The 25,082-nt window shown below is 50.6% G+C and overlaps 2 protein-coding genes and 1 long non-coding RNA gene across 7 annotated transcripts; 1 reads left to right on the top strand and 2 right to left on the bottom strand.

The window, feature by feature from the left end:
- Window positions 1-1,216: 1,216 nt before the first annotated feature.
- On the bottom strand, window positions 1,217-18,324 carry krit1 (KRIT1 ankyrin repeat containing). 4 transcript variants are annotated; one of them, XM_023959774.2, is made up of 18 exons: window positions 17,938-18,324; window positions 17,220-17,388; window positions 15,793-15,946; window positions 15,635-15,721; window positions 15,433-15,565; window positions 15,122-15,365; window positions 14,933-15,048; window positions 14,711-14,854; window positions 14,486-14,642; window positions 14,305-14,412; window positions 14,075-14,231; window positions 13,778-13,929; window positions 3,636-3,802; window positions 3,474-3,561; window positions 3,196-3,402; window positions 3,011-3,127; window positions 2,600-2,922; window positions 1,217-1,336 (listed from the first exon to the last, which is right to left on the bottom strand). In XM_023959774.2, the coding sequence occupies exons 2-17, from the start codon at window positions 17,319-17,321 to the stop codon at window positions 2,833-2,835; spliced, it is 2,223 nt and encodes a 740-aa protein (XP_023815542.1). In that variant the 5' UTR covers window positions 17,322-17,388; window positions 17,938-18,324; the 3' UTR covers window positions 1,217-1,336; window positions 2,600-2,832. The 4 variants fall into 4 exon arrangements, with proteins under 4 accessions (XP_023815542.1, XP_078811314.1, XP_078811313.1 ...); XM_078955188.1 differs by having other exon boundaries at window positions 15,433-15,562; XM_078955187.1 differs by having other exon boundaries at window positions 17,220-17,408; window positions 17,938-18,305.
- Window positions 18,325-19,042: 718 nt separating this feature from the next.
- On the bottom strand, window positions 19,043-21,231 carry rpz2 (rapunzel 2). Of its 2 annotated transcripts, none has more exons than XM_020700330.3 (2): window positions 20,859-21,231; window positions 19,043-20,757 (listed from the first exon to the last, which is right to left on the bottom strand). In XM_020700330.3, the coding sequence occupies exon 2, from the start codon at window positions 20,725-20,727 to the stop codon at window positions 20,044-20,046; it is 684 nt and encodes a 227-aa protein (XP_020555989.1). In that variant the 5' UTR covers window positions 20,728-20,757; window positions 20,859-21,231; the 3' UTR covers window positions 19,043-20,043. The 2 variants fall into 2 exon arrangements, with proteins under 2 accessions (XP_020555989.1, XP_020555990.1); XM_020700331.3 differs by having other exon boundaries at window positions 20,864-21,172.
- On the top strand, window positions 21,184-21,915 carry LOC110013803 (uncharacterized). Its single transcript, XR_002288941.2, has 2 exons — window positions 21,184-21,320; window positions 21,408-21,915. It is a non-coding gene; the product is annotated as an uncharacterized LOC110013803 (long non-coding RNA).
- Window positions 21,916-25,082: the final 3,167 nt, after the last annotated feature.

Here is a 25,082-nt window from a genome sequence, read left to right as displayed (position 1 = left end):
CCATTCTAAATGGTAAACTAAATTATTCCAAAAAGGAACTACGTAGGGAATGGAAACAACATCCTTCTGAAAGACTGAGCGTTTACGGCGATTCTGCTGGGAAACCAGACTTCCAGAACAAGTCATAGAATTTGTGAAGTCACAAAGTCTTGACCCAGGTTCTGAGGTTCTGAGGTTCAGGAAACAAAGGACCCGATAAACTGCAGATTGATACAAACATTTGAATAATTAGAATAGAATAATAATAATAACTTTTTGAAAGGAACAGGCTTAGATTATTAAACCTTGACATTTAAAAAAGTTCTATTTTCCTCTAAAGATCATCATTTCATTATTAGAATGCATCAATCATAAACATTTATTGATTATGATCAGTAATTCTGGTCCTGGCATAGAGCCCTGAGGGACACCGTAGTGCTGAAGCTTCTGGTTTTGGACCTTTTTACTCGGTTCTGCTTCTCGTCTTTGAGTCCTCTTGCATGTCTTGGTTTGATTGGTTGAAGGTTCCCGTCTGTCGTTTCTAATGTCTGTCGTTTCTTCATCGCTGACATTCATTACTTTGAGGACTGAAGTCAAACTGTCTGTCAATCATTATTCAATACTCGTCTGTTTGGGATGGAGTTTGAACCCTTATCGTAGTGCCTCAGAATACAAGTTGCCTACAGTCCAAGCCAGAACCAGATCAGACAAGCCTGAACCTGGAGGTGCAGCTATGCAGCACACCTGTCCAGAGGGGGGGGGGTAGTCCTCCACACAGCGGCGCTGGTTGCATTCTGAAGACGCTGCTCTGTTCGGGTCGAGCCGGGCACAGCAGCTCGGGGTCCGAGTCGGTCCGGTTCTGTGGTTGGTCCTTGAGTCTCTGAGGGGAACCTTTGTGGACTGGATTGGTGAATTTGGGATGGGGGGGGGGGACCTTTGATCTGCAGCAGAGTTCCTGTTTCTAAAATCCTGACGGACTTCCTTCTGACCCGATTCTCCAGCTGGTCTGAACTCTTTAGTCAGGAGGAACTTCAGCTCAGACATCAAGTTCAGACCAAACAAAGATTTGGCTTCTTTTATGGGAATTAACGTTGCAGTTTATCAGATATTTTGAACCTTTAGATCAGGAGTGTGCCCCCCCCCATCTGACCCATGATGCCTCTTGGAGCAGAAATGATCTCATGTCTCCTTAAAGTAAAGAGAATTCCCCTTTAGAGGGTAAAAATGACAAAACCGCTGCGTTTAGACATCCGTTTATTAGAACGAGTATTAAATAATGTCAGTATTTACAAAAACATCACAACGGATCCCCAAAAGGTAGGTTTCAGGTCTGTGAGACCGCAGGAAGCAGAGGAACCTCCAGAGGAACCTCCAGATGGAACCAGCAGAGGAACCTCCAGAAGAACCTCCAGAGGAACCTCCAGATGGAACCAGCAGAGGAACCTCCAGATGGAACCTCCAGAGGAACCTCCAGATGGAACCTCCAGAGGAACCTCCAGATGGAACCTCCAGAGGAACCTCCAGAAGAACCTCCAGAGGAACCTCCAGATGGAACCAGCAGAGGAACCTCCAGATGGAACCTCCAGAAGAACCTCCAGAGGAACCTCCAGATGGAACCAGCAGAGGAACCTCCAGATGGAACCTCCAGAGGAACCTCCAGATGGAACCAGCAGAGGAACCTCCAGAAGAACCTCCAGAGGAACCTCCAGATGGAACCAGCAGAGGAACCTCCAGAGGAACCTGCAGAGGAACCAGCAGAGGAACCTGCAGAGGAACCTGCAGAGGAACCAGCAGAGGAACCTGGAAATGGAACCAGCAGAGGAACCTCCAGAAGAACCTCCAGAGGAACCTCCAGATGGAACCAGCAGAGGAACCTCCAGATGGAACCTCCAGAGGAACCTCCAGATGGAACCTCCAGATGGAACCTCCAGAGGAACCTGCAGAGGAACCTCCAGAGGAACCTGCAGAGTAACCAGCAGAGGAACCTGCAGAGGAACCTCCAGAAGAACCTCCAGAGGAACCTCCAGATGGAACCTCCAGAGGAACCTGCAGAGGAACCAGCAGAGGAACCTCCAGAGGAACCTGCAGAGGAACCTCCAGAAGAACCTCCAGAGGAACCTCCAGATGGAACCTCCAGAGGAACCTGCAGAGGAACCTCCAGAGGAACCTGCAGAGGAACCTCCAGATGGAACCTCCAGAGGAACCTCCAGATGGAACCAGCAGAGGAACCTCCAGAGGAACCTCCAGATGGAACCTCCAGAGGAACCTGCAGAGGAACCTCCAGAGGAACCTGCAGAGTAACCAGCAGAGGAACCTGCAGAGGAACCTCCAGAAGAACCTCCAGAGGAACCTCCAGATGGAACCTCCAGAGGAACCTGCAGAGGAACCAGCAGAGGAACCTCCAGAGGAACCTCGTGATGGAACCTCCAGATGGAACCAGCAGAGGAACCAGCAGAGGAACCTCCAGAGGAACCTGCAGAGGAACCAGCAGAGGAACCTGCAGAGGAACCAGCAGAGGAACCTCCAGAGGAACCTCCAGATGGAACCTCCAGAGGAACCTCCAGATGGAACCTCCAGAGGAACCTCCAGAGGAACCTCCAGATGGAACCTCCAGAGGAACCAGCAGAGGAACCTCCAGATGGAACCTCCAGATGGAACCAGCAGAGGAACCAGCAGAGGAACCAGCAGAGGAACCTCCAGAAGAACCTCCAGATGGAACCAGCAGAGGAACCAGCAGAGGAACCTCCAGAGGAACCTGCAGAGGAACCAGCAGAGGCACCAGCAGAGGAACCTCCAGAGGAACCTGCAGAGGAACCTCCAGATGGAACCTGCAGGTCTTTGGCTGAGCCGCTCTCAGCCGTACGCGTACTTGTCCGCCGCTCCCTTGTCGTTGGGAGTCCCGTGTCCGCTCAGCTTCATCAGCAGCTTGACGATCAGGCCGGCCTGGAGGACAGGGAGACGAGGGACAGACGGTTGGACGGGCAGACATAGTGGTTCCTTAGAGCAGCTTTGGTTCCTCGGACGGCCTCACCTGCTTGGTGTGGACGATGATGTTCATCTTGTTGTCCCCGCTGTGGATCTGAAAGTACTGGTCGGCGTGTCCCAGCTGCCACATGAACGTCCCAAACTCCAGACTGATGAGGAGGACCTGCGAGGGAGGGGACGGCGTCAGAGCACATCCAGACCCCCGCTCCTCCCAGGTCGACCTCCACCCACCTTGGTCTCCATGTTCATGAGGTGCAGCCCCTTGGTGTTGACGCCGACGTAGACGCGGATGACCTTGTGGTTGCTGGCGCTGGCCTTGGTGTAGACCTGGCCGGTGAAGAAGGCGGCGCCGTAGGTGGGGATGTCCCAGCAGTTCTGCAGGAAGAGTCTCTGCAGGTGGTGCATCTCCTTACTGACTCCTTCACTGGTGCTCAGAGCCTGCAGGTCAGAGCAGGGGTCAGAGGTCACGCGGGTCACCAGCAGCCGGGTCACGTGGAGGCGGGAAATACCTTGTAGTCGTGAAGAATCCGGCTGGTCCAGTGGTGAGCTTTGCTCTTCACTTTGGAGATGGGAACGATGGACTTCAGGTTCTCCTCGCTGTGGACACACAAGTGGTTAGTGCTTCAGCAGGACGTGGACGCGTCCCGTCTGGGGGGGGGGGTCGCTCTCACTTCAGGAAGCCTTGCTTGTGCTTCTTGCTCTCATAGCTGCCATAGATGATCTGCAGAAGGAGGCTGGCCAGCGTGATCAGCTTACTGTCCGGCGCCGGAAAGAAGCCCTTCAGGAGGAAGTGGCGCGCCTCGTCGAACAGGATCAGGATGGCCAGAGGGTCCTCGATCTGGAACCCGGATTTATGGAGAGAAACGGTCAATAAGGAACGGGTGAGTCCAGGACCTGAAGTCCTGACAGGATGGCCGTCCATGTCATCATGCTACACGTATGATGACAATAAAGCATTCTGCTCCACTCTACTGTTCTCTACTGTATTGTACTCTACTCGAATCTACTCTACTGCACTCTATTCTTCTCTACTTTACTCTCATCCATGCACTACATAGGGTGTTTGATTCTACAATTCCTAAATCCGGTGCCTGGATATTTCCCAGAAGTCTCTCCAAAGAACCAGTGTGCAGCGATGCTCAGTATATTTCTTCAGGTTGGGTGACTGAACTACAAGAAGATCATGGATCCTAAACCAGGACTCTGGATCTTCATCCAGGAGTCTGGATCCTAAACCAGGACTCTGGATCCTAAACCAGGACTCTGGATCTTCATCCAGGAGTCTGGATCCTAAACCAGGACTCTGGATCCTCATCCAAGACTCTGGATCCTAAACCAGGACTCTGGATCTTCATCCAGGACTCAGGATCCTAAACCAGGACTCTGGATCATCATCCAGGACTCTGGATCTTCATCCAGGACTCTGGATCCTAAACCAGGACTCTGGATCCTAAACCAAGACTCTGGATCCTAAACCAGGACTCTGGATCCTCATCCAGGACTCTGGATCCTAAACCAGGACTCTGGATCCTCATCCAGGACTCTAGATCTTCATCCAGGACTCTGGATCCTAAACCAGGACTCTGGATCCTCATCCAGGACTCTGGATCCTAAACCAGGACTCTGGATTCTCATCCAGGAGTCTGGATCCTAAACCAGGACTCTGGATCTTCATCCAGGACTCTGGATCCTCATCCAGGACTCTGGATCCTCATCCAGGACTCTGGATCCTAAACCAGGACTCTAGATCCTAAACCAGTACTCTAGATCCTAAACCAGGACTCTGGATCCTAAACCAGGACTCTGGATCCTTATCCAGGACTCTGGATCCTCATCCAGGAGTCTGGATCCTAAACCAGGACTCTGGATCTTCATCCAGGACTCTGGATCCTAAACCAGGACTCTGGATCCTAAACCAGGACTCTGGATCTTCATCGAGGAGTCTGGATCCTAAACCAGGACTCTGGATCCTAAACCAGGACTCTGGATCTTCATCCAGGAGTCTGGATCCTAAACCAGGACTCTGGATCCTAAACCAGGACTCTGGATCCTCATCCAAGACTCTGGATCCTAAACCAGGACTCTGGATCTTCATCCAGGACTCAGGATCCTAAACCAGGACTCTGGATCCTCATCCAGGACTCTGGATCTTCATCCAGGACTCTGGATCTTGATCCAGGACTCTGGATCCTCATCCAGGACTCTGGATCCTAAACCAAGACTCTGGATCCTAAACCAGGACTCTGGATCCTCATCCAGGACTCTGGATCCTAAACCAGGACTCTGGATCCTCATCCAGGACTCTAGATCTTCATCCAGGACTCTGGATCCTAAACCAGGACTCTGGATCCTCATCCAGGACTCTGGATCCTAAACCAGGACTCTGGATTCTCATCCAGGAGTCTGGATCCTAAACCAGGACTCTGGATCTTCATCCAGGACTCTGGATCCTCATCCAGGACTCTGGATCCTAAACCAGGACTCTGGATCCTCATCCAGGACTCTGGATCCTAAACCAGGACTCTAGATCCTAAACCAGGACTCTAGATCCTAAACCTGGACACTGGATCCTAAACCAGGACTCTGGATCTTCATCCAGGACTCTGGATCCTAAACCAGGACTCTGGATCTTAAACCAGGACTCTGGATCCTCATCCAGGACTCTGGATCTTCATCCAGGAGTCTGGATCCTAAACCAGGACTCTGGATCTTCATCCAGGACTCTGGATCCTAAACCAGGACTCTAGATCCTAAACCAGGACTCTAGATCCTAAACCAGGACTCTGGATCCTAAACCAGGACTCTGGATCCTCATCCAGGACTCTGGATCCTAAACCAGGACTCTGGATCTTCATCCAGGACTCTGGATCCTAAACCAGGACTCTGGATCCTAAACTAGGACTCTGGATCCTCATCCAGGACTCTGGATCCTAAACCAGGACTCTGGATCCTCATCCAGGACTCTGGATCCTAAACCAAGACTCTGGATCCTAAACCAGGACTCTGGATCCTAAACCAGGACTCTGGATCCTCATCCAGGACTCTGGATCCTAATCCAGGACTCTGGATCCTCATCCAGGACTCTGGATCCTCAACCAGGACTCTGGATCCTAAACCAGGACTCTGGATCTTCATCCAGGACTCTGGATCCTAAACCAGGACTCTGGATCCTCATCCATGACTCTGGATTCTAAACCAGGACTCTGGATCCTCATCCATGACTCTGGATTCTAAACCAGGACTCTGGATCCTAAACCAGGACTCTGGATCTTCATCCAGGACTCTGGATCCTCATCCAGGACTCTGGATCCTCATCCAGGACTCTGGATCCTCATCCAGGACTCTGGATCCTCAACCAGGACTCTGGATCCTAAACCAGGACTCTGGATCTTCATCCAGGACTCTGGATCCTAAACCAGGACTCTGGATCCTCATCCATGACTCTGGATTCTAAACCAGGACTCTGGATCCTCATCCATGACTCTGGATTCTAAACCAGGACTCTGGATCCTAAACCAGGACTCTGGATCCTCATCCAGGACTCTGGATCCTAAACCAGGACTCTAGATCCTAAACCAGGACTCTGGATCCTCATCCAAGACTCTGGATCCTCATCCAGGAGTCTGGATCCTAAACCAGGACTCTGGATCTTAAACCAGGACTCTGGATCCTCATCCAGGACTCTGGATCCTAAACCAGGACTCTGGATCCTCATCCAGGACTCTGGATCCTAAACCAGGACTCTGGATCCTCATCCAGGACTCTGGATCCTAAACCAGGACTCTGGATCTTCATCCAGGACTCTGGATCTTAAACCAGGACTCTGGATCTTCATCCAGGAGTCTGGATCCTAAACCAGGACTCTGGATCTTCATCCAGGAGTCTGGATCCTAAACCAGGACTCTGGATTCTCATCCAGGAGTCTGGATCCTAAACCAAGACTCTGGATCCTAAACCAGGACTCTGGATCCTCATCCAGGACTCTGGATCCTAAACCAGGACTCTGGATCCTCATCCAGGACTCTAGATCTTCATCCAGGACTCTGGATCCTAAACCAGGACTCTGGATCCTCATCCAGGACTCTGGATCCTAAACCAGGACTCTGGATTCTCATCCAGGAGTCTGGATCCTAAACCAGGACTCTGGATCTTCATCCAGGACTCTGGATCCTCATCCAGGACTCTGGATCCTAAACCAGGACTCTGGATCCTCATCCAGGACTCTGGATCCTAAACCAGGACTCTAGATCCTAAACCAGGACTCTAGATCCTAAACCTGGACACTGGATCCTAAACCAGGACTCTGGATCTTCATCCAGGACTCTGGATCCTAAACCAGGACTCTGGATCTTAAACCAGGACTCTGGATCCTCATCCAGGACTCTGGATCTTCATCCAGGAGTCTGGATCCTAAACCAGGACTCTGGATCTTCATCCAGGACTCTGGATCCTAAACCAGGACTCTAGATCCTAAACCAGGACTCTAGATCCTAAACCAGGACTCTGGATCCTAAACCAGGACTCTGGATCCTCATCCAGGACTCTGGATCCTAAACCAGGACTCTGGATCTTCATCCAGGACTCTGGATCCTAAACCAGGACTCTGGATCTTAAACCAGGACTCTGGATCCTCATCCAGGACTCTGGATCCTAAACTAGGACTCTGGATCCTCATCCAGGACTCTGGATCCTAAACCAGGACTCTGGATCCTCATCCAGGACTCTGGATCCTAAACCAAGACTCTGGATCCTAAACCAGGACTCTGGATCCTAAACCAGGACTCTGGATCCTAAACCAGGACTCTGGATCCTCATCCAGGACTCTGGATCCTCATCCAGGACTCTGGATCCTCATCCAGGACTCTGGATCCTAAACCAGGACTCTGGATCTTCATCCAGGACTCTGGATCCTAAACCAGGACTCTGGATCCTCATCCATGACTCTCGATTCTAAACCAGGACTCTGGATCCTCATCCATGACTCTGGATTCTAAACCAGGACTCTGGATCCTAAACCAGGACTCTGGATCTTCATCCAGGACTCTGGATCCTCATCCAGGACTCTGGATCCTCATCCAGGACTCTGGATCCTCAACCAGGACTCTGGATCCTAAACCAGGACTCTGGATCTTCATCCAGGACTCTGGATCCTAAACCAGGACTCTGGATCCTCATCCATGACTCTGGATTCTAAACCAGGACTCTGGATCCTCATCCATGACTCTGGATTCTAAACCAGGACTCTGGATCCTAAACCAGGACTCTGGATCTTCATCCAGGACTATGGATCCTCATCCAGGACTCTGGATCCTCATCCAGGACTCTGGATCCTAAACCAGGACTCTGGATCCTCATCCAGGACTCTGGATCCTAAACCAGGACTCTAGATCCTAAACCAGGACTCTGGATCCTCATCCAAGACTCTGGATCCTCATCCAGGAGTCTGGATCCTAAACCAGGACTCTGGATCTTAAACCAGGACTCTGGATCCTCATCCAGGACTCTGGATCCTAAACCAGGACTCTGGATCCTCATCCAGGACTCTGGATCCTAAACCAGGACTCTGGATCCTCATCCAGGACTCTGGATCCTAAACCAGGACTCTGGATCTTCATCCAGGACTCTGGATCTTAAACCAGGACTCTGGATCCTCATCCAGGACTCTGGATCTTCATCCAGGAGTCTGGATCCTAAACCAGGACTCTGGATCTTCATCCAGGAGTCTGGATCCTAAACCAGGACTCTGGATCCTCATCCAGGACTCTGGATCCTAAACCAGGACTCTGCATCCTCATCCAGGACTCTAGATCTCCATCCAGGACTCTGGATCCTAAACCAGGACTCTGGATCCTCATCCAGGACTCTGGATCCTAAACCAGGACTCTGGATTCTCATCCAGGAGTCTGGATCCTAAACCAGGACTCTGGATCTTCATCCAGGACTCTGGATCCTCATCCAGGACTCTGGATCCTAAACCAGGACTCTGGATCCTCATCCAGGACTCTGGATCCTAAACCAGGACTCTAGATCCTAAACCAGGACTCTAGATCCTAAACCAGGACACTGGATCCTAAACCAGGACTCTGGATCTTCATCCAGGACTCTGGATCCTAAACCGGGACTCTGGATCTTAAACCAGGACTCTGGATCCTCATCCAGGACTCTGGATCTTCATCCAGGAGTCTGGATCCTAAACCAGGACTCTGGATCTTCATTCAGGACTCTGGATCCTAAACCAGGACTCTGGATCCTCATCCAGGACTCTGGATCCTAAACCAGGACTATAGATCCTAAACCAGGACTCTAGATCCTAAACCAGGACTCTGGATCCTAAACCAGGACTCTGGATCCTCATCCAGGACTCTGGATCCTCATCCAGGAGTCTGGATCCTAAACCAGGACTCTGGATCTTCATCCAGGACTCTGGATCCTAAACCAGGACTCTGGATCTTAAACCAGGACTCTGGATCCTCATCCAGGACTCTGGATCCTAAACTAGGACTCTGGATCCTCATCCAGGACTCTGGATCCTAAACTAGGACTCTGGATCCTAAACCAGGACTCTGGATCCTCATCCAGGACTCTGGATCCTAAACCAAGACTCTGGATCCTAAACCAGGACTCTGGATCCTAAACCAGGACTCTGGATCCTCATCCAGGACTCTGGATCCTCATCCAGGACTCTGGATCCTCAACCAGGACTCTGGATCCTAAACCAGGACTCTGGATCTTCATCCAGGACTCTGGATCCTAAACCAGGACTCTGGATCCTCATCCATGACTCTGGATTCTAAACCAGGACTCTGGATCCTCATCCATGACTCTGGATTCTAAACCAGGACTCTGGATCCTAAACCAGGACTCTGGATCTTCATCCAGGACTCTGGATCCTCATCCAGGACTCTGGATCCTCATCCAGGACTCTGGATCATAAACCAGGACTCTGGATCCTCATCCAGGACTCTGGATCCTAAACCAGGACTCTAGATCCTAAACCAGGACTCTGGATCCTCATCCAAGACTCTGGATCCTCATCCAGGAGTCTGGATCCTAAACCAGGACTCTGGATCTTAAACCAGGACTCTGGATCCTCATCCATGACTCTGGATCCTCATCCAGGACTCTGGATCCTAAACCAGGACTCTGGATCCTCATCCAGGACTCTGGATCCTAAACCAGGACTCTGGATCTTCATCCAGGACTCTGGATCTTCATCCAGGACTCTGGATCCTCATCCAGGACTTTGTATCCTAAACCAGGACTCTGGATCCTAAACCAGGACTCTGGATCCTCATCCAAGACTCTGGATCCTAAACCAGGACTCTGGATCTTCATCCAGGACTCAGGATCCTAAACCAGGACTCTGGATCCTCATCCAGGACTCTGGATCTTCATCCAGGACTCTGGATCTTGATCCAGGACTCTGGATCCCCATCCAGGACTCTGGATCCTAAACCAAGACTCTGGATCCTAAACCAGGACTCTGGATCCTCATCCAGGACTCTGGATCCTAAACCAGGACTCTGGATCCTCATCCAGGACTCTAGATCTTCATCCAGGACTCTGGATCCTAAACCAGGACTCTGGATCCTAAACCAGGACTCTGGATCTTCATCCAGGAGTCTGGATCCTAAACCAGGACTCTGGATCCTCATCCAGGACTCTGGATCCTAAACCAAGACTCTGGATCCTAAACCAGGACTCTGGATCCTAAACCAGGACTCTGGATCCTCATCCAGGACTCTGGATCCTCATCCAGGAATCTGGATCCTCAACTAGGACTCTGGATCCTAAACCAGGACTCTGGATCCTCATCCAGGACTCTGGATCCTAAACCAAGACTCTGGATCCTAAACCAGGACTCTGGATCCTAAACCAGGACTCTGGATCCTCATCCAGGACTCTGGATCCTCATCCAGGACTCTGGATCCTCAACCAGGACTCTGGATCCTAAACCAGGACTCTGGATCTTCATCCAGGACTCTGGATCCTAAACCAGGACTCTGGATCCTCATCCATGACTCTGGATTCTAAACCAGGACTCTGGATCCTCATCCATGACTCTGGATTCTAAACCAGGACTCTGGATCCTAAACCAGGACTCTGGATCTTCATCCAGGACTCTGGATCCTCATCCAGGACTCTGGATCCTCATCCAGGACTCTGGATCATAAACCAGGACTCTGGATCCTCATCCAGGACTCTGGATCCTAAACCAGGACTCTAGATCCTAAACCAGGACTCTGGATCCTCATCCAAGACTCTGGATCCTCATCCAGGAGTCTGGATCCTAAACCAGGACTCTGGATCTTAAACCAGGACTCTGGATCCTCATCCAGGACTCTGGATCCTCATCCAGGACTCTGGATCCTAAACCAGGACTCTGGATCCTCATCCAGGACTCTGGATCCTAAACCAGGACTCTGGATCTTCATCCAGGACTCTGGATCTTCATCCAGGACTCTGGATCCTCATCCAGGACTTTGTATCCTAAACCAGGACTCTGGATCCTAAACCAGGACTCTGGATCCTCATCCAAGACTCTGGATCCTAAACCAGGACTCTGGATCTTCATCCAGGACTCAGGATCCTAAACCAGGACTCTGGATCCTCATCCAGGACTCTGGATCTTCATCCAGGACTCTGGATCTTGATCCAGGACTCTGGATCCCCATCCAGGACTCTGGATCCTAAACCAAGACTCTGGATCCTAAACCAGGACTCTGGATCCTCATCCAGGACTCTGGATCCTAAACCAGGACTCTGGATCCTCATCCAGGACTCTAGATCTTCATCCAGGACTCTGGATCCTAAACCAGGACTCTGGATCCTAAACCAGGACTCTGGATCTTCATCCAGGAGTCTGGATCCTAAACCAGGACTCTGGATCCTCATCCAGGACTCTGGATCCTAAACCAAGACTCTGGATCCTAAACCAGGACTCTGGATCCTAAACCAGGACTCTGGATCCTCATCCAGGACTCTGGATCCTCATCCAGGAATCTGGATCCTCAACCAGGACTCTGGATCCTAAACCAGGACTCTGGATCCTCATCCATGACTCTGGATTCTAAACCAGGACTCTGGATCCTCATCCATGACTCTGGATTCTAAACCAGGACTCTGGATCCTAAACCAGGACTCTGGATCCTCATCCATGACTCTGGATTCTAAACCAGGACTCTGGATCCTCATCCATGACTCTGGATTCTAAACCAGGACTCTGGATCCTAAACCAGGACTCTGGATCTTCATCCAGGACTCTGGATCCTCATCCAGGACTCTGGATCCTAAACCAGGACTCTGGATCTTCATCCAGGACTCTGGATCCTCATCCAGGACTCTGGATCCTAAACCAGGACTCTGGATCCTCATCCAGGACTCTGGATCTTCATCCAGGACTCTGGATCCTAAACCAGGACTCTGGATCCTCATCCAGGACTCTGGATCCTAAACCAGGACTCTGGATCCTCATCCAGGACTCTGGATCCTAAACCAGGACTCTGGATCTTCATCCAGGACTCTGGATCCTCATCCAGGACTTTGTATCCTAAACCAGGACTCTGGATCCTAAACCAGGACTCTGGATCCTCATCCAGGACTTTGTATCCTAAACCAGGACTCTGGATCCTAAACCAGGACTCTGGATCCTCATCCAGGACTCTGGATCCTAAACCAGGACTCTGGATCCTCATCCAGGACTCTGGATCCTCATCCAGTAGTGAGCGGGTTCAGACGCAGGTCCACTTTCTGAGAACAGAGCCGTCCTCTAGAGCAGTGTTTTTCAACCTTTTTTGAGCCACGGCACACTTTCACCCTGACAAAAATCCTGCGGCACACCAGCATCCCAAAAAAAAAAAAAAACAGAGATTCATGGTCTGTATTGATCGACCCCCCCCCCCCGTGCAATCTCACGTGGATTTTTGTGATAATTGTGGCAGAAAAAGCAGGAAGTTGCGGCTGTTTTTTTCTAAGAGATGAACCACCACTAAAGACGAGCTTTAGCTGGTATTTTTGTTAGAACTGAGCGACTTTATCAGCAGAATTAAGAACAAGGAAGTGAAGACTTTAACCACTTCTGATTGGTCAGACTGATGACATGTGATTAAACCTTCAAGAATGATTGGTGGAGACAGTTAAAGGGGCGGGACTTTTCCTTAAACAGTTATAGCTGCAGCTAAATCGCGGTACCGTGATTCTTATAAAAATGTCTTTAATAGAATCAAATAAACACAAAGAAAAAGTAATTTTAAGATCTTTTATATTCCTAACTACTCAGTGTTTTATCAGGGCCTGTTTGGATGAACAAAGAGCTGATATCCTGGAGATGGGAAATGTTTTTAGATCAGTTAATGAGGGCAATTTCTCCACGGCGCACTTGACCATCTCAGATGGCACACTGGTGTGCCGTGGCACACTGGTTGAAAAACACTGCTCTAGAGCGACCGCTGCTGGGCCGGGTCTGAACGGCAGCCTCCTGAACCGTAAAGATCATGATCGTCTTCAGACCCGGCGCCAACGTGCGCGCCCACATGCGTGGACATCACGTTGTGGGTTCAGTCGTTCATTCTGCTTCAATGATCCAGCATGGGGCCAGGATCTCCTGCTCGGTAACGTTTCCCACTGGAGGCGGAGTCAAACTTGAATCACCGCGGTTGTTTCATGGCCACATTCAGGGAAAGACCCGGATCGCTCGTTTCTTTCTGGATCCTCCTCCCAGCAGCTTCAGCTCCTCCACCTTGAAGCTGGGAAGCTTCCGGCCTCCAGCCGACCTTGTGTCAAAGTGTCCTCGCTCTTCACGAGGGGAAAGTACCTTCTTCTCCGTTTCCAGAGGCAACCGGACGTCCCGGCGCAGGAACAGCTGCGGCGTCTCCCTTTGAGGGTCCAGAACGGTCAAGTCCGTCACGATCTCGGTCCAGATGCGGAGGTGCTGCAGCGGCTTGTGGTACGGCTTCAACTGCAGGTCTGATCAACACGTCACAGTCAAATCACACGCCGTGAAGCAGCCGTCTGATCCCGGCATGCAGGACCGGCTGCTGTCCAGCAGGGGGAGACGTCCCTGCAGGAACCGGCTGAAAGGTTCTGCTTCTGGTTGCTGACGCAGACTTACGGAGGTTCTCGGAGCAGATCCAGATGGTGAAGTACTGCTGCGTGTCCTGGGACAGCCGCATGCCCTCCATGATCTGCTGCACCGTGGTGTTGTTGCCGTGTCTCAGCTCCACGGAGCGGTAGGAGTCGTCCATGCGGTAGATGCGGACCTTCTCGTACTGCAGAGCACACAAGGCACAGGTGAGCCTGCGTTCCCTCTGGGGGGGTCCTGAGGGGCTGAAGGAGACGTACCGGCCTGCTGGCGGCCTGCTGCAGGAGCTCCTTGGTCTGCTCCCACTCGTTCTGCTTGTTCTCCTCACACACCTGGAGGGGGGATCTCTTCTGCTGGTCCTCTATGTGCTGTTGGACATGCAGAGCCACAGTTAGACCATTAGAATGAAGGGTTCTGACGGCGTGGCAGACCGGTTCTGACCCGGTCGATTTCGGGGTGCTGCAGCAGGAGCTGCACGATCTGGGCGTGGCCTCCTCTGGCGGCGAAGTGCAGGGGGGAGCTGAGCTGGCCGTTCAGCAGGTTGGGGTTGCAGTTGCCTTTCTCCAGCAGCAGCTTGGTTGCCTCCACCTTCCCGTGCCTGCATGGAGGGAAAGGTCAGGACGGGGTCAGAGGTCAGAGGGGTCCTGCTGAGGACGTCACACCCACCAGCAGGAGTAGTGGATGGGAGCCCAGTGGTCGCTGTCCAGCTGCTTGACGGAGAAACCGCCGTCCAGCAGCTTGGACAGCAGCTCCGTGTCCCCCTGACAGGCGCTGCGGTGCAGAGGGAAGTCGTCCACCCACTGGTGCTTCCTGGGAAGAGCAGAGTTCCTGTGAGTGGCGGCGGCGGCGGCAGGTGAGGGTGGCGTTCAGGTGAACGTCCGCTCGTACTTGTCTTCTGCCAGACAGTTGGGGCCGTGCTGCCACTTCTCCCTCTTGGGGATCTGGATCTTGGAGTAATCTGGAGCGCCGAGCCCAAAGTACGGGTTGATGATGACTTTGTCCACCTGAGGAGGAGACCAGCCCACTTTTAGAAGCCCCGCCTCAGCAAAGCGGCGGCGTTCCGGCGAGGACCCTGACCCGGTTGGTGTACTGCAGATCTGAGCCGAACAGTGGGTTCAGGACGCAGATGTCGGCCTTCTCCAGGGACATCATCTTGCTCTTGATCTCCAGCGCCGTGTAGCCCATGTGCAGGTCCTCCTGGCTCCGCCCGCCGTCGCCGCCGTAGGCGGGGTTGCTGACGTTGGTCTTCACGCGCTCCACCGGCGCCGGCCGGAACAGAGCGGGGATGGCGTGGGGGACGGCGTGTTGTTCTGCTAACCATCTGCACAGACGGACAAGCGTCAGGTCTCCAGACTCCCGGCCCTGGCGGCGTCCTGGGGGGGGCGTACTTGTCTAAGGCCAGGAGCATCCTGGAGGTGGTGGGGCAGAGGTGGGGGCTGGTGTCACTGCAGACCCGCATGATGTCCTGGAGGCAGTAGAAGCTGGGGCTTCCCGGACTCTGGACGGGCTTGCTGCTATCTGCTGGGGAGAAGCCGCTCGTCTTCATCACCCGGGTCACACTCGGACTCGCTTCACACCGTTACGCCTCACCTTTAACTCCGACCGGCACCACGAACAGCGAGGCGGCTTCGGCGCCGCCTTCAGCTGGGACCGTCTTCATGTGGACCACCCGCTTCCCTGCAAGGCGCAGCGGGTCAGGCGACGCGTCCGGAGGAGGCGGTTCTCCTGCAGACGCCTCGCAGCCTCACCTGCAGAGCCCTGGGGGCCGGACACGGGTCTCATCGTCTCGTCCACATAGTCCAGGATGGACTTGGACTTGTCTCCTGATGGGATCTTTGTGGCCAGGAGGACTTTCTTTCTCTTCTTCTCCTTCCCCTCTGCAGGAACTTCTCTCAACAGGATCTGTGCACACAAACAGACTAGAACTTCCTCCAGAGTCCGGTTCTGACCGTCAGGAAGAGTTTTTGGGCTTGAGAGGTCCAGGAGTGACGCTGGACCCCCCTGAACCACGGCTCTGCAACCTTTAACCCCTTAGGAACCGTCTCGGCCCATTTCCTACCAACCACAACCCAGCCGGAGCCCCAAAGTCTGACCTGACTGTAGAATACAAGACCCTCGTAAATATGGAGGTTGTTTTGGGAGCAAATGACGGCGCCGTGACCGCACATGGCGAGAAAACATAGTGGTTGGTTAACACGAAACAGCAGTGACCTTTGACACCGGAAACTAACTTCAAAGCTTCCGTTACCCCTTTATTGGAAACAAGATAACTGCTTCAAAGCAATAATAACATTGATTTTGACGTATTGCATCGTTGATGTTTCTATGGCGAGGTGGTCGCCACGCCGGCGTGACGGGGACGCGGCCAGCTCAGGCCTAAATTTAGGACATGTTTATTTTCATGGAGACGATGATCCATAGATCCTCCAGCTTGACTCGTTTTTATTTTTCTGTTCTGGACTTAATGTGGGTCACAGAGACACGGATGTAGCGGCGGGAAGCGGCTGCTGCGGCAGGACGGCGTGGACGTCACCGTACCTGAATGATGTCATGAACCCAGAGACGTGATTACCGACGCTTCTGTAGAGCTTTTTCAAATAGATAGACCCCAAACATCCTCCGTGTCTTCTATGCATTAATGAGAAACACATCTGCAGTAGAGTATTGATCACATCCGTGTTTAGGAATGACTTATCATCTCATACCAACCATTTATCGTCTTTTACCCATGTCAGGTCACATGCTCCTTAGAAAATAAAACAAACAGTTTAACTTTGACAGATGCTCACATGGCTTCCTTTCAAAATAAAAGACAACCTGTACTTTTTAAAGTGGAAAACCTTTTTTTTCTTGAACCAAAGGAGGGGTCAAAGAGCCATGAAGGAGGGGTCAAACAGCCATGAAGGAGGGGTCAAAGAGCCACGTGGGGGGTCAAAGAGCCATGAAGGAGGGGTCAAACAGCCATGAAGGAGGGGTCAAAGAGCCACATGGGGGGTCAAAGAGCCATGAAGGAGGGGTCAAAGAGCCACATGGGGGGTCAAAGAGCCATGAAGGAGGGGTCAAACAGCCATGAAGGAGGGGTCAAAGAGCCACATGGGGGGTCAAAGAGCCATGAAGGAGGGGTCAAAGAGCCACATGTGGCCCCGGTCCTCGGAGCCAAACGTTTGCTTGGTACCTCATAGGCTTTGGCCTTGTACTCCTTGGAGCTCAGGCTGATGTGGTTCTTTGGACGGATGATGGCGACAAACACGTCTTCAAGGCCGTCCTCGTTCCCCATCCTGCCGTCTCCCCTCAGACCCGAGCTGCAGTCCGCCGATGAGGCCAAACGCTGAGCAGAGACATACCTGGAGCAGCAGACGGACAGCTGGAGATCAGACCATCAACCAATCAGAAAGTGGGTTTTGTTCAGAACAGAAATCAGAATCAGAAGCCTTTTATTATCACTGTACATGGTGATGCAATGACATTGCTGCAGCCTTGGAGTGGTGAAGAAAATAGAATAGAATAAAATAACACTGTAACTCACATATCTAAACAAAAATGTACTTTATGTACAGAAACAATTGAATATCAAACACTTATGACAAAATAGAATGGAATGAGTTAAGTTGCTATGAGCGCAGCATATAAACATTGTGTGTTGTTGCACAGAGACCCGGTTGTTGCAGGAGCCGCGTCATCAAGGGAAGGCCACGCCCCGGAAACGACTTTCTGCTAACTCCAAGTTCAAATAAGTAGTTTTTCGGAGGCTTTTCTCGGGTCTAAGTGTCCAAACTCCGCGGGTTTCGTCCCCGGTAATCGGTCTCAACTCTCGGCAGAAGCTGTGTGTTTGTAGCCGGGATGCTACCGTCAAAACAAGCCCCCTTCTCCGCCCCGTGAGCGCCACAACTCACCGTAAACGGACCGAACCCGGCTTGTTCCGGCGTCCCCGGTGTCTGGGTATCTAGCGGGAGCCGGTGTGTGTCCCGGGATGAACCGGGAGCGCCCTGGGGTCGCTGCAGGCCTGGGACTGGAGGCGCAGCGGGGAAGACGGGCGGGACTAGCTGCTGCGGCGGAGGGAGAACAGATGGCTCTGGCGGTGAGGCGGAGTCGCTGCGGATCGCTCCGCGGACCAAGTCCGGGTCAGACGTTCCGAGTCAGCTGCTAAATGTCAGAACTCGTGTTACCAACAGTCGGGCGGGTCCAAAAGACCCCGAACCCATTTCTGCAGCCAGTTCCTGCTTCTCTGTGGGGGGGTCACAGAGGTCATCCCGGAAGTGAGGAGGCGGCACACACCCCGTTACCCTCCAAGACAGGCACGCGCATACAGACACGCGCACAGGATGACCCAACTCCAGCCCGTCCTGAGCGGTCCAGAACTGACTATGTTCTGGACCGGGAGTCCATTTTTACAGACCTCATCCATGACCGTGAACGCATCGCAACTTTGATAGAAATCTTTCCTTTTGCAAAGGTTTCAGGAGTGTCGTGTAAATATAGTTGTGTAGATTCTTCTTCTTGTTAAATGTTATTACTTTTGTATTTTTGCATGTTGCTGTTCTTTTTTGTACTGACCTGCTGTAGCAGTTAAATTTCCCCAACGTGGGATCAATAAAGAATATCCAGTCTATACTGCAGTATAAGTACATCTACTAAGACCATGTGTGTAGTACTATTGTAGGGAGTATAGTAACTAAACACTTCATCAGACTAAATTGGAACATTTCAGTTTACCGTATAATGATAATATATAAAGTATCCTGCCTGACTTTTAGTTTAAACTAAGTTTACCTAAATAGAAACACGACACTGATTTGTTGTTTTTTGTCTTTTTTCTGTAAAATCAGAATTTAAACGTTTGAAATCAAATCTAATAATGAAATCAAGCAGCAGAAAGCGCCGGTCACCTGCGGCGGGAGCTTCATGCGTCAGTCCGAGGTTGGATTTTTACGACACGCCTTCTTCTGACACGCCGTTTTCGGACACGCCTTCTTTCCTGAAGAATTTCCTCGGAAACAATTCCACAAACTCTGATTCTTTTATTTCACTTTAAGGCCCAGTTTTTTTTTTTTTACATTTGCTCAAAAAGATACAAAAATAAAATCAAACTGAATATGTTTTGAAATCACAACTGAACATTTTGTTTAAACTGATTATTTCTCTATAATCTATGAATCAGCTTCAGTTCATTTCAGCCGTTATTCTATAGCATGCAAATATATAGATTTAAGGGGGGGGGGGGTCATGATGCAAGCTGAGCTCAGAACCCCAGAACTTCCATGATTCTGATCGTCCCGTTTGGGGGCGGAGCTCCATTACATAAATAAAAATCTGTTTGTGCCGCTGACTGTATGCGAGACCTGGACTGAGTCTGACCCCCCCTCCAAAATTCAGTCGCCATTTTTTGGTGATACAGATGCCGCCACGTTGGAGGTAGACATTGTCAGTAAGCAGTGGTTTCTGTGGCGACTACTCATCAATCAATCAGGAGGGAGCTTGTTGGAAGGCCACACCCCTTCCACTGAACGCAGGCTCGGCAAAATCTGTCAAACGCTGAGTAAGAGCTGTTCTCTCTAGAAGTCTCTGGGATTTTGGCTTCTTGGAGCCACTTCCTGTTTGGAACGCCAGGGGGGCGGAGTCACTCAGTCCAGGTCTCAGATACAGTCAGTGGTTTTTGCACAGAGTTAATTCCTGCCTCAGCGAGCTGCACCACACAGGGAGCCAAACACTGACCTTTGACCTTCCAGAAGGATTGTATAAAGTTCAGCATTTTTAAGCACACACACTCAGACACACACACTCAGACACGCACACTCAGACACGCACACCCAGACACACACACCCAGACACACACACTCAGACACACCCAGACACACACACTCAGACACGCACACACACACACACACACTCAGACACACACACTCAGACACACACACCCAGACACACACACACGCACACACACAGCATGGCTTTGGTTTCATTGCGTTTATGACTTTGACATCTTTTGGACGTTCTCCTCCTCACGAGGAGGAGGAGCACTGACTCAGCACCTCCTCCATCTTCTCCTGGATGTCCAGCACCCTCTTCGCCCACTTCTCTCGCACTTCGTCCTCGTCGTCCTCCGTGACCGCCGTGTAGCCCATCAGAGCGATGAGGCCCATGTGGAACAGGTGAGCGATGTAGGAGCAGTGGCGCTCCATGGTGTCGCGGTCGCCGTCACAGTTGTCCAGGTACACCTTCAGCAGCGGCCTCCCGAAGGTCATGCCCTTGCCCATCACGCCGCGGTAGAAGACGTCCAGGCTCATGTCCGCCTTGTCTCTTTCATAAATGCTTTCAAACTTCTTCATGTAGGCCGTGGCGTTTTCTGGATCCGTCTTGACCTTGGCCACCATGTCCAGGAAGCTTTGGTACTGGTGCCGGATGTACTTCTCGTAGGTGCCGTACGTCTCCTTCACCTCGTTGATCAGAATCTTCTTCAGGCACTCCTGGTTCTTCCGGGAGATGGTGTCCAGCTTGCTGGAGATCTCCTGAAAGTCCTTGTCCAGAGGATGGCCTTCGTCCTTCACCAGGCCCTTCCGAGCCACTCCCACCAGCGAGGAGACGATTCCAAAGATGGGATCGATGGAGGAGGCGAAGGAGGAGACTTTCTCCACGCAGCCCAGCACCGAGGCCGCCGTTTTCCGGATCTTATCGGCATCGGCCATTCCCACCAGAGTCCACGGAGGAGGAGGAGGCTGTGGAGGGAAAACAGACATGTGATCTCTGCTGCTGGACAGAAACCGAGTCACGGTGGCGCCCCGTGGGCCCACAGAACCCCGTTAGGGGGAGAGCCCACCTCACCAGGTGGGTGGAGCCTCAAATCTTGAAATGATCGTGAAGCAGTTCAGGTCGGGATGGGATTCCATCCTTTCCTGCTCTTCTTAGAGGCTAACCACTACCCCACAGTCCAATGAACATCTGTGGGCGGGGCTATGAGCCAGGTCTGCTGTCAATCAAATAGCCCTCATAGCTGCGGCGTTAATCATCGGTCAAAGTGGATCTGCAGGAACGGTGAGTCCAGACCAGCATCAGGTGAGTCTGGGGCAAAGGTCACACCTGCAGCATCTTCTCGGGTCTCCTCTCTCCCCTCTTCCTCATCCAGAGGAGATCTTCCTCCTGATTTAACCCCAAACGCAGCAGGCAGCAGCCTGGCTGCGGTTTCTCCTCTTTTCCTGATTTCCCAGCGGCTCTTGCGCGAGTCCGCCCCTCCCGCCGCCTTTAGCCTGCCTCGCGGAGACCAAAGCTGCTCCCGTTAAAGGTTCGAAAGTCTTACTCACCTTGGGTCAAACGGTTCCGGTTCTTCTGTCCGGTGTTTCAGACTGACTTTCTGTTTCTGTGTTTTCAGCGCAGTCATACAAGCCCCGCCCCCTGTCTGCCCAATAGGGAGTGTTCCCTTCCGGAAGTAAGCGCGCATGCCTTGTTCTGATTGGACGAGAGGCACTCCTCTAATTCCTGTGACGTCGACAGCTGCATTCTTTTAGGGATAACCCCTAAATTATTGATTTGGTTACGTTAATTATGATAAGACATTTTTATCTCAATTTTATTTAATAAATCTTCTCATTTTATTAACCAAGTATTATATTCAAAAATCTAAATTCAGCAATAAAGCTCCTAATTTTCTTGATTTTCTTGCCCAAGTTAGATGTTACTTACATTCCATTTCCCCCAGTACAAACAAAAAATCTATTAAAACGTATCACCTTGCTCAACTGTATAATTTAATATAAGTTTATTTTTTTGCCTGTATATCCCCTGGCGTTTATTTTGAACGTTTGATGTACAGTTTACTGTTCCTTGTTCTTTTGCTGTATGTCACTTTTGTTCTGCATCAATAAAAAAAAAAAAAACCCTAAATTATTGACCATTACAATGCCCATGTAACCCCTTTATTTTATTTTAATTGTTTTATTTAAGGGTTAAATAAAAAACATTTTAATTTTTCAGTTTAAAATTTTCTGTGTTCTTGTATTTTTTATTTCACTTTTTTAATGTTTACATTTTTCTATACCTGATATAATTATAACTTGTTGAATTCTTTTTACAACTGCCACAATACCTCAAGTGTTTGTTCCAAAAATACTAATAATAATAATAATAAAGGGCGGGACCAGAGTGGGCGGGGCTTTGATTGAACGTCTGCAGTGGGCAGACGTTCAGTGTAAACTCTGTAAAACTGCAGTTTTAAACATGTGAACACCCCAAGAGAAAAGGGGACTTTTAGAAAAAAATAAAACATAACTAAGAAAGAAAAATGGTTATAGATTTCTGTAATCGGACAGTCATGATGTGAAGCAGGAAAATATTTATCTTCTTTTCTAACTTCATAATCAAACACTTAATCATTAGTTCTGTTAACTTTGAGGGGAAAAGACCTTCGAGTTCGATCTCATGATAGATGAATAATGGATGATGGATGGATAATCTAGCCACAGGGGTTGCAAGCCAGTTGCCTCTGTGCCGGTCCCAAGCCCGGATAAATAGAGAGGGTTGCGTCAGGAAGGGCATCTGGCGTAAAAATTGCTAAAATAACCATGCGAATCATCCACAACACTTTAGACATACCGGATCGGTCGAGGCCCGGGTTAACAACGACCGCCACCGATGCTGTTAACCTACAGGGTGTCGGTGGAAATTTGACTACTGTTGGTGGAAGAAAGAGGGGAGGCAGAAGGGTCCGTGGCCAGAGAGAGAAGGGAAAAGGCAGGAACATAGGTTTGAGAATAGGGACTCTTAACGTTGGCACAATGACAGGGAAAGGCAGAGAGCTGGCAGACATGATGGAGAGAAGGAAGGTAGATGTACTGTGTGTGCAGGAGACAAGGTGGAAGGGCAGCAAGGCACGTAGTATTGGAGGAGGATACAAACTGTTCTATCATGGTGTTGATAGGAAGAGAAACGGGGTAGGTGTGATTCTGAAGGGGGAGTTTGTAAACAGTGTTCTAGAGGTGAAAAGAGTCTCAGACAGGATGATGAGCCTAAAGTTAGAAATTGAAGGGGTGATGGTGAATGTAGTCAGTGGGTATGCACCACAGGTTGGCTGTGAGTTAGAAGTGAAGGAGAGATTCTGGAGTGAGTTGGATGAGGTCATAGAGGGTATCCCCAGAGGAGAGAGAGTTGTTATTGGAGCAGACTTTAATGGCCATGTTGGTGAGGGCAACAGAGGTGATGAGGAGGTGATGGGCAGGTTTGGTGTGAAGGAAAGGAATCTGGAGGGACAGATGGTGGTGGACTTTGCGAAGAGGATGGAAATGGCTGTAGTCAACACTTACTTCCAGAAGAGAGAGGAACATAGAGTGGCATACAGAAGTGGAGGTAGGAGTACCCAGGTGGACTACATCCTATGTAGACGAGGTCATTTGAGAGAGGTTATTGACTGCAAAGTGGTGGTAGGAGAGAGTGTAGCCAGACAGCACCGCATGGTGGTGTGTAAGATGACTCTGGTCAGGAAGAAGAAGAGAGGGAAAACAGAAAAGAAGACCAAGTGGTGGAAGCTACAGAATGAAGAAACTTGTGAGGAATTTAGGCAGAAGTTGAGGCAGGTCCTGGGTGGTCAGGATGAGCTTCCAGATGACTGGGAAACTACAGCAGAAATTATCAGGGAAACAGGTAGGAAGTTGCTAGGTGTGTCATCTGGAAAGAGGAAAGACGGTAAAGAGACTTGGTGGTGGAATGAGGAAGTACAGGAATGCGTCCAGAGGAAGAGGTTGGCTAAAAGGAAGTGGGATGTAGAAAGGACTGAGGAAGGTAGACAGGAGTACAAGGAAGCGCAGCGTAGAGTGAAGAGAGAGGTGGCAAAGGCCAAACAGAAGGCTTACGATGAGCTATATGACAGGTTAGACACAAAGGAAGGAGAGAAGGACTTGTACAGGCTAGCCAGACAGAGAGACAGAGATGGGAAGGACGTGCAACAGATAAGGGTGATAAAGGACAGAGATGGAAAGGTGCTAACAACCCAAGAGAGTGTACAGAAAAGATGGAAGGAGTATTTTGAGGAGCTGATGAACAAGGAAAATGACAGGGAAAGAAGGGAGGAAGATGTGGTTGTTGTGGAGCAGGAAGTAGCAGAGATTGGAAAGGATGAGGTTAGGAAGGCTCTGAAAAGGATGAAGAGCGGAAAGGCCGTTGGTCCTGATGACCTACCTGTGGAGGTATGGAAGTGCCTAGGAGAGACAGCAGTGGAATTTCTAACAAGGTTGTTCAATAGGATTCTAGAGAGTGAGAAGATGCCTGAGGAATGGAGGAGAAGCGTTCTGGTCCCGATCTTTAAAAACAAGGGTGACACGCAGAACTGCAGCAACTATAGAGGAATAAAGTTGATGAGCCACACAATGAAGCTGTGGGAAAGAGTAGTGGAAGCCAGGCTTAGGAAGAAGGTGGAGATTTGTGAGCAGCAGTATGGTTTCATGCCCCGTAAGAGCACCACTGATGCCATTTTTGCTTTGAGAATGTTGATGGAAAAGTACAGAGAAGGTCAGAAGGAGCTGCATTGTGTGTTCGTAGATTTAGAGAAGGCGTATGACAGGGTGCCGAGGGAGGAGCTGTGGTACTGTATGAGGTCGTCTGGAGTGGCAGAGAAGTATGTCAGAGTAGTTCAGGACATGTATGAGAGAAGTATGACGGTGGTGAGATGTGCTGTAGGTCAGACAGAGGAGTTCAAGGTGGAGGTGGGACTACACCAAGGATCAGCTTTGAGTCCTTTTTTGTTTGCTATGCTGATGGACAGGCTGACAGACGAGGTAAGACAGGAATCTCCCTGGACAATGATGTTTGCGGATGACATTGTAATTTGCAGTGAGAGTAGAGAGCAGGTGGAGGAACAGCTAGAGAGGTGGAGGTTTGCTCTGGAAAGAAGAGGCATGAAGGTCAGTCGTAGTAAGACAGAATACATGTGTCTGAACGAGAGGGATCAAGGTAGAAGCGTTAGGTTACAGGGGGCTGAGGTGAAGAAGGTGCAGGGGCCTCATTTCTAAAACTTTGCGTAGGATTTGCGTCAGAAGTGGCGTACGGATGAAACATG

Source organism: Oryzias latipes, chromosome 11 (assembly GCF_053564925.1).
Source record: "Oryzias latipes strain Hd-rR chromosome 11, Olatipes_Hd-rR_3.1".
NCBI classification, from domain to species: domain Eukaryota; kingdom Metazoa; phylum Chordata; class Actinopteri; order Beloniformes; family Adrianichthyidae; genus Oryzias; species Oryzias latipes.
Note: the sequence above shows the minus strand (reverse complement) of the source record. Positions and strands in the feature narration are given on the sequence as shown.

Coding starts and splice junctions, on each gene's coding strand:
- krit1 (XM_023959774.2), bottom strand. CDS start 17,321: ATGGGGAACGAGGACGGCCTTGAAGACGTGTTTGTCGCCATCATCCGT. Junction 15,947..17,219: donor ACAAGGCCAAAGCCTATGAG/GTACCAAGCAAA, acceptor TTGTGTGCACAG/ATCCTGTTGAGAGAAGTTCC. Junction 3,403..3,473: donor GGATTCTTCACGACTACAAG/GTATTTCCCGCC, acceptor TCTGACCTGCAG/GCTCTGAGCACCAGTGAAGG.
- rpz2 (XM_020700330.3), bottom strand. CDS start 20,727: ATGGCCGATGCCGATAAGATCCGGAAAACGGCGGCCTCGGTGCTGGGC.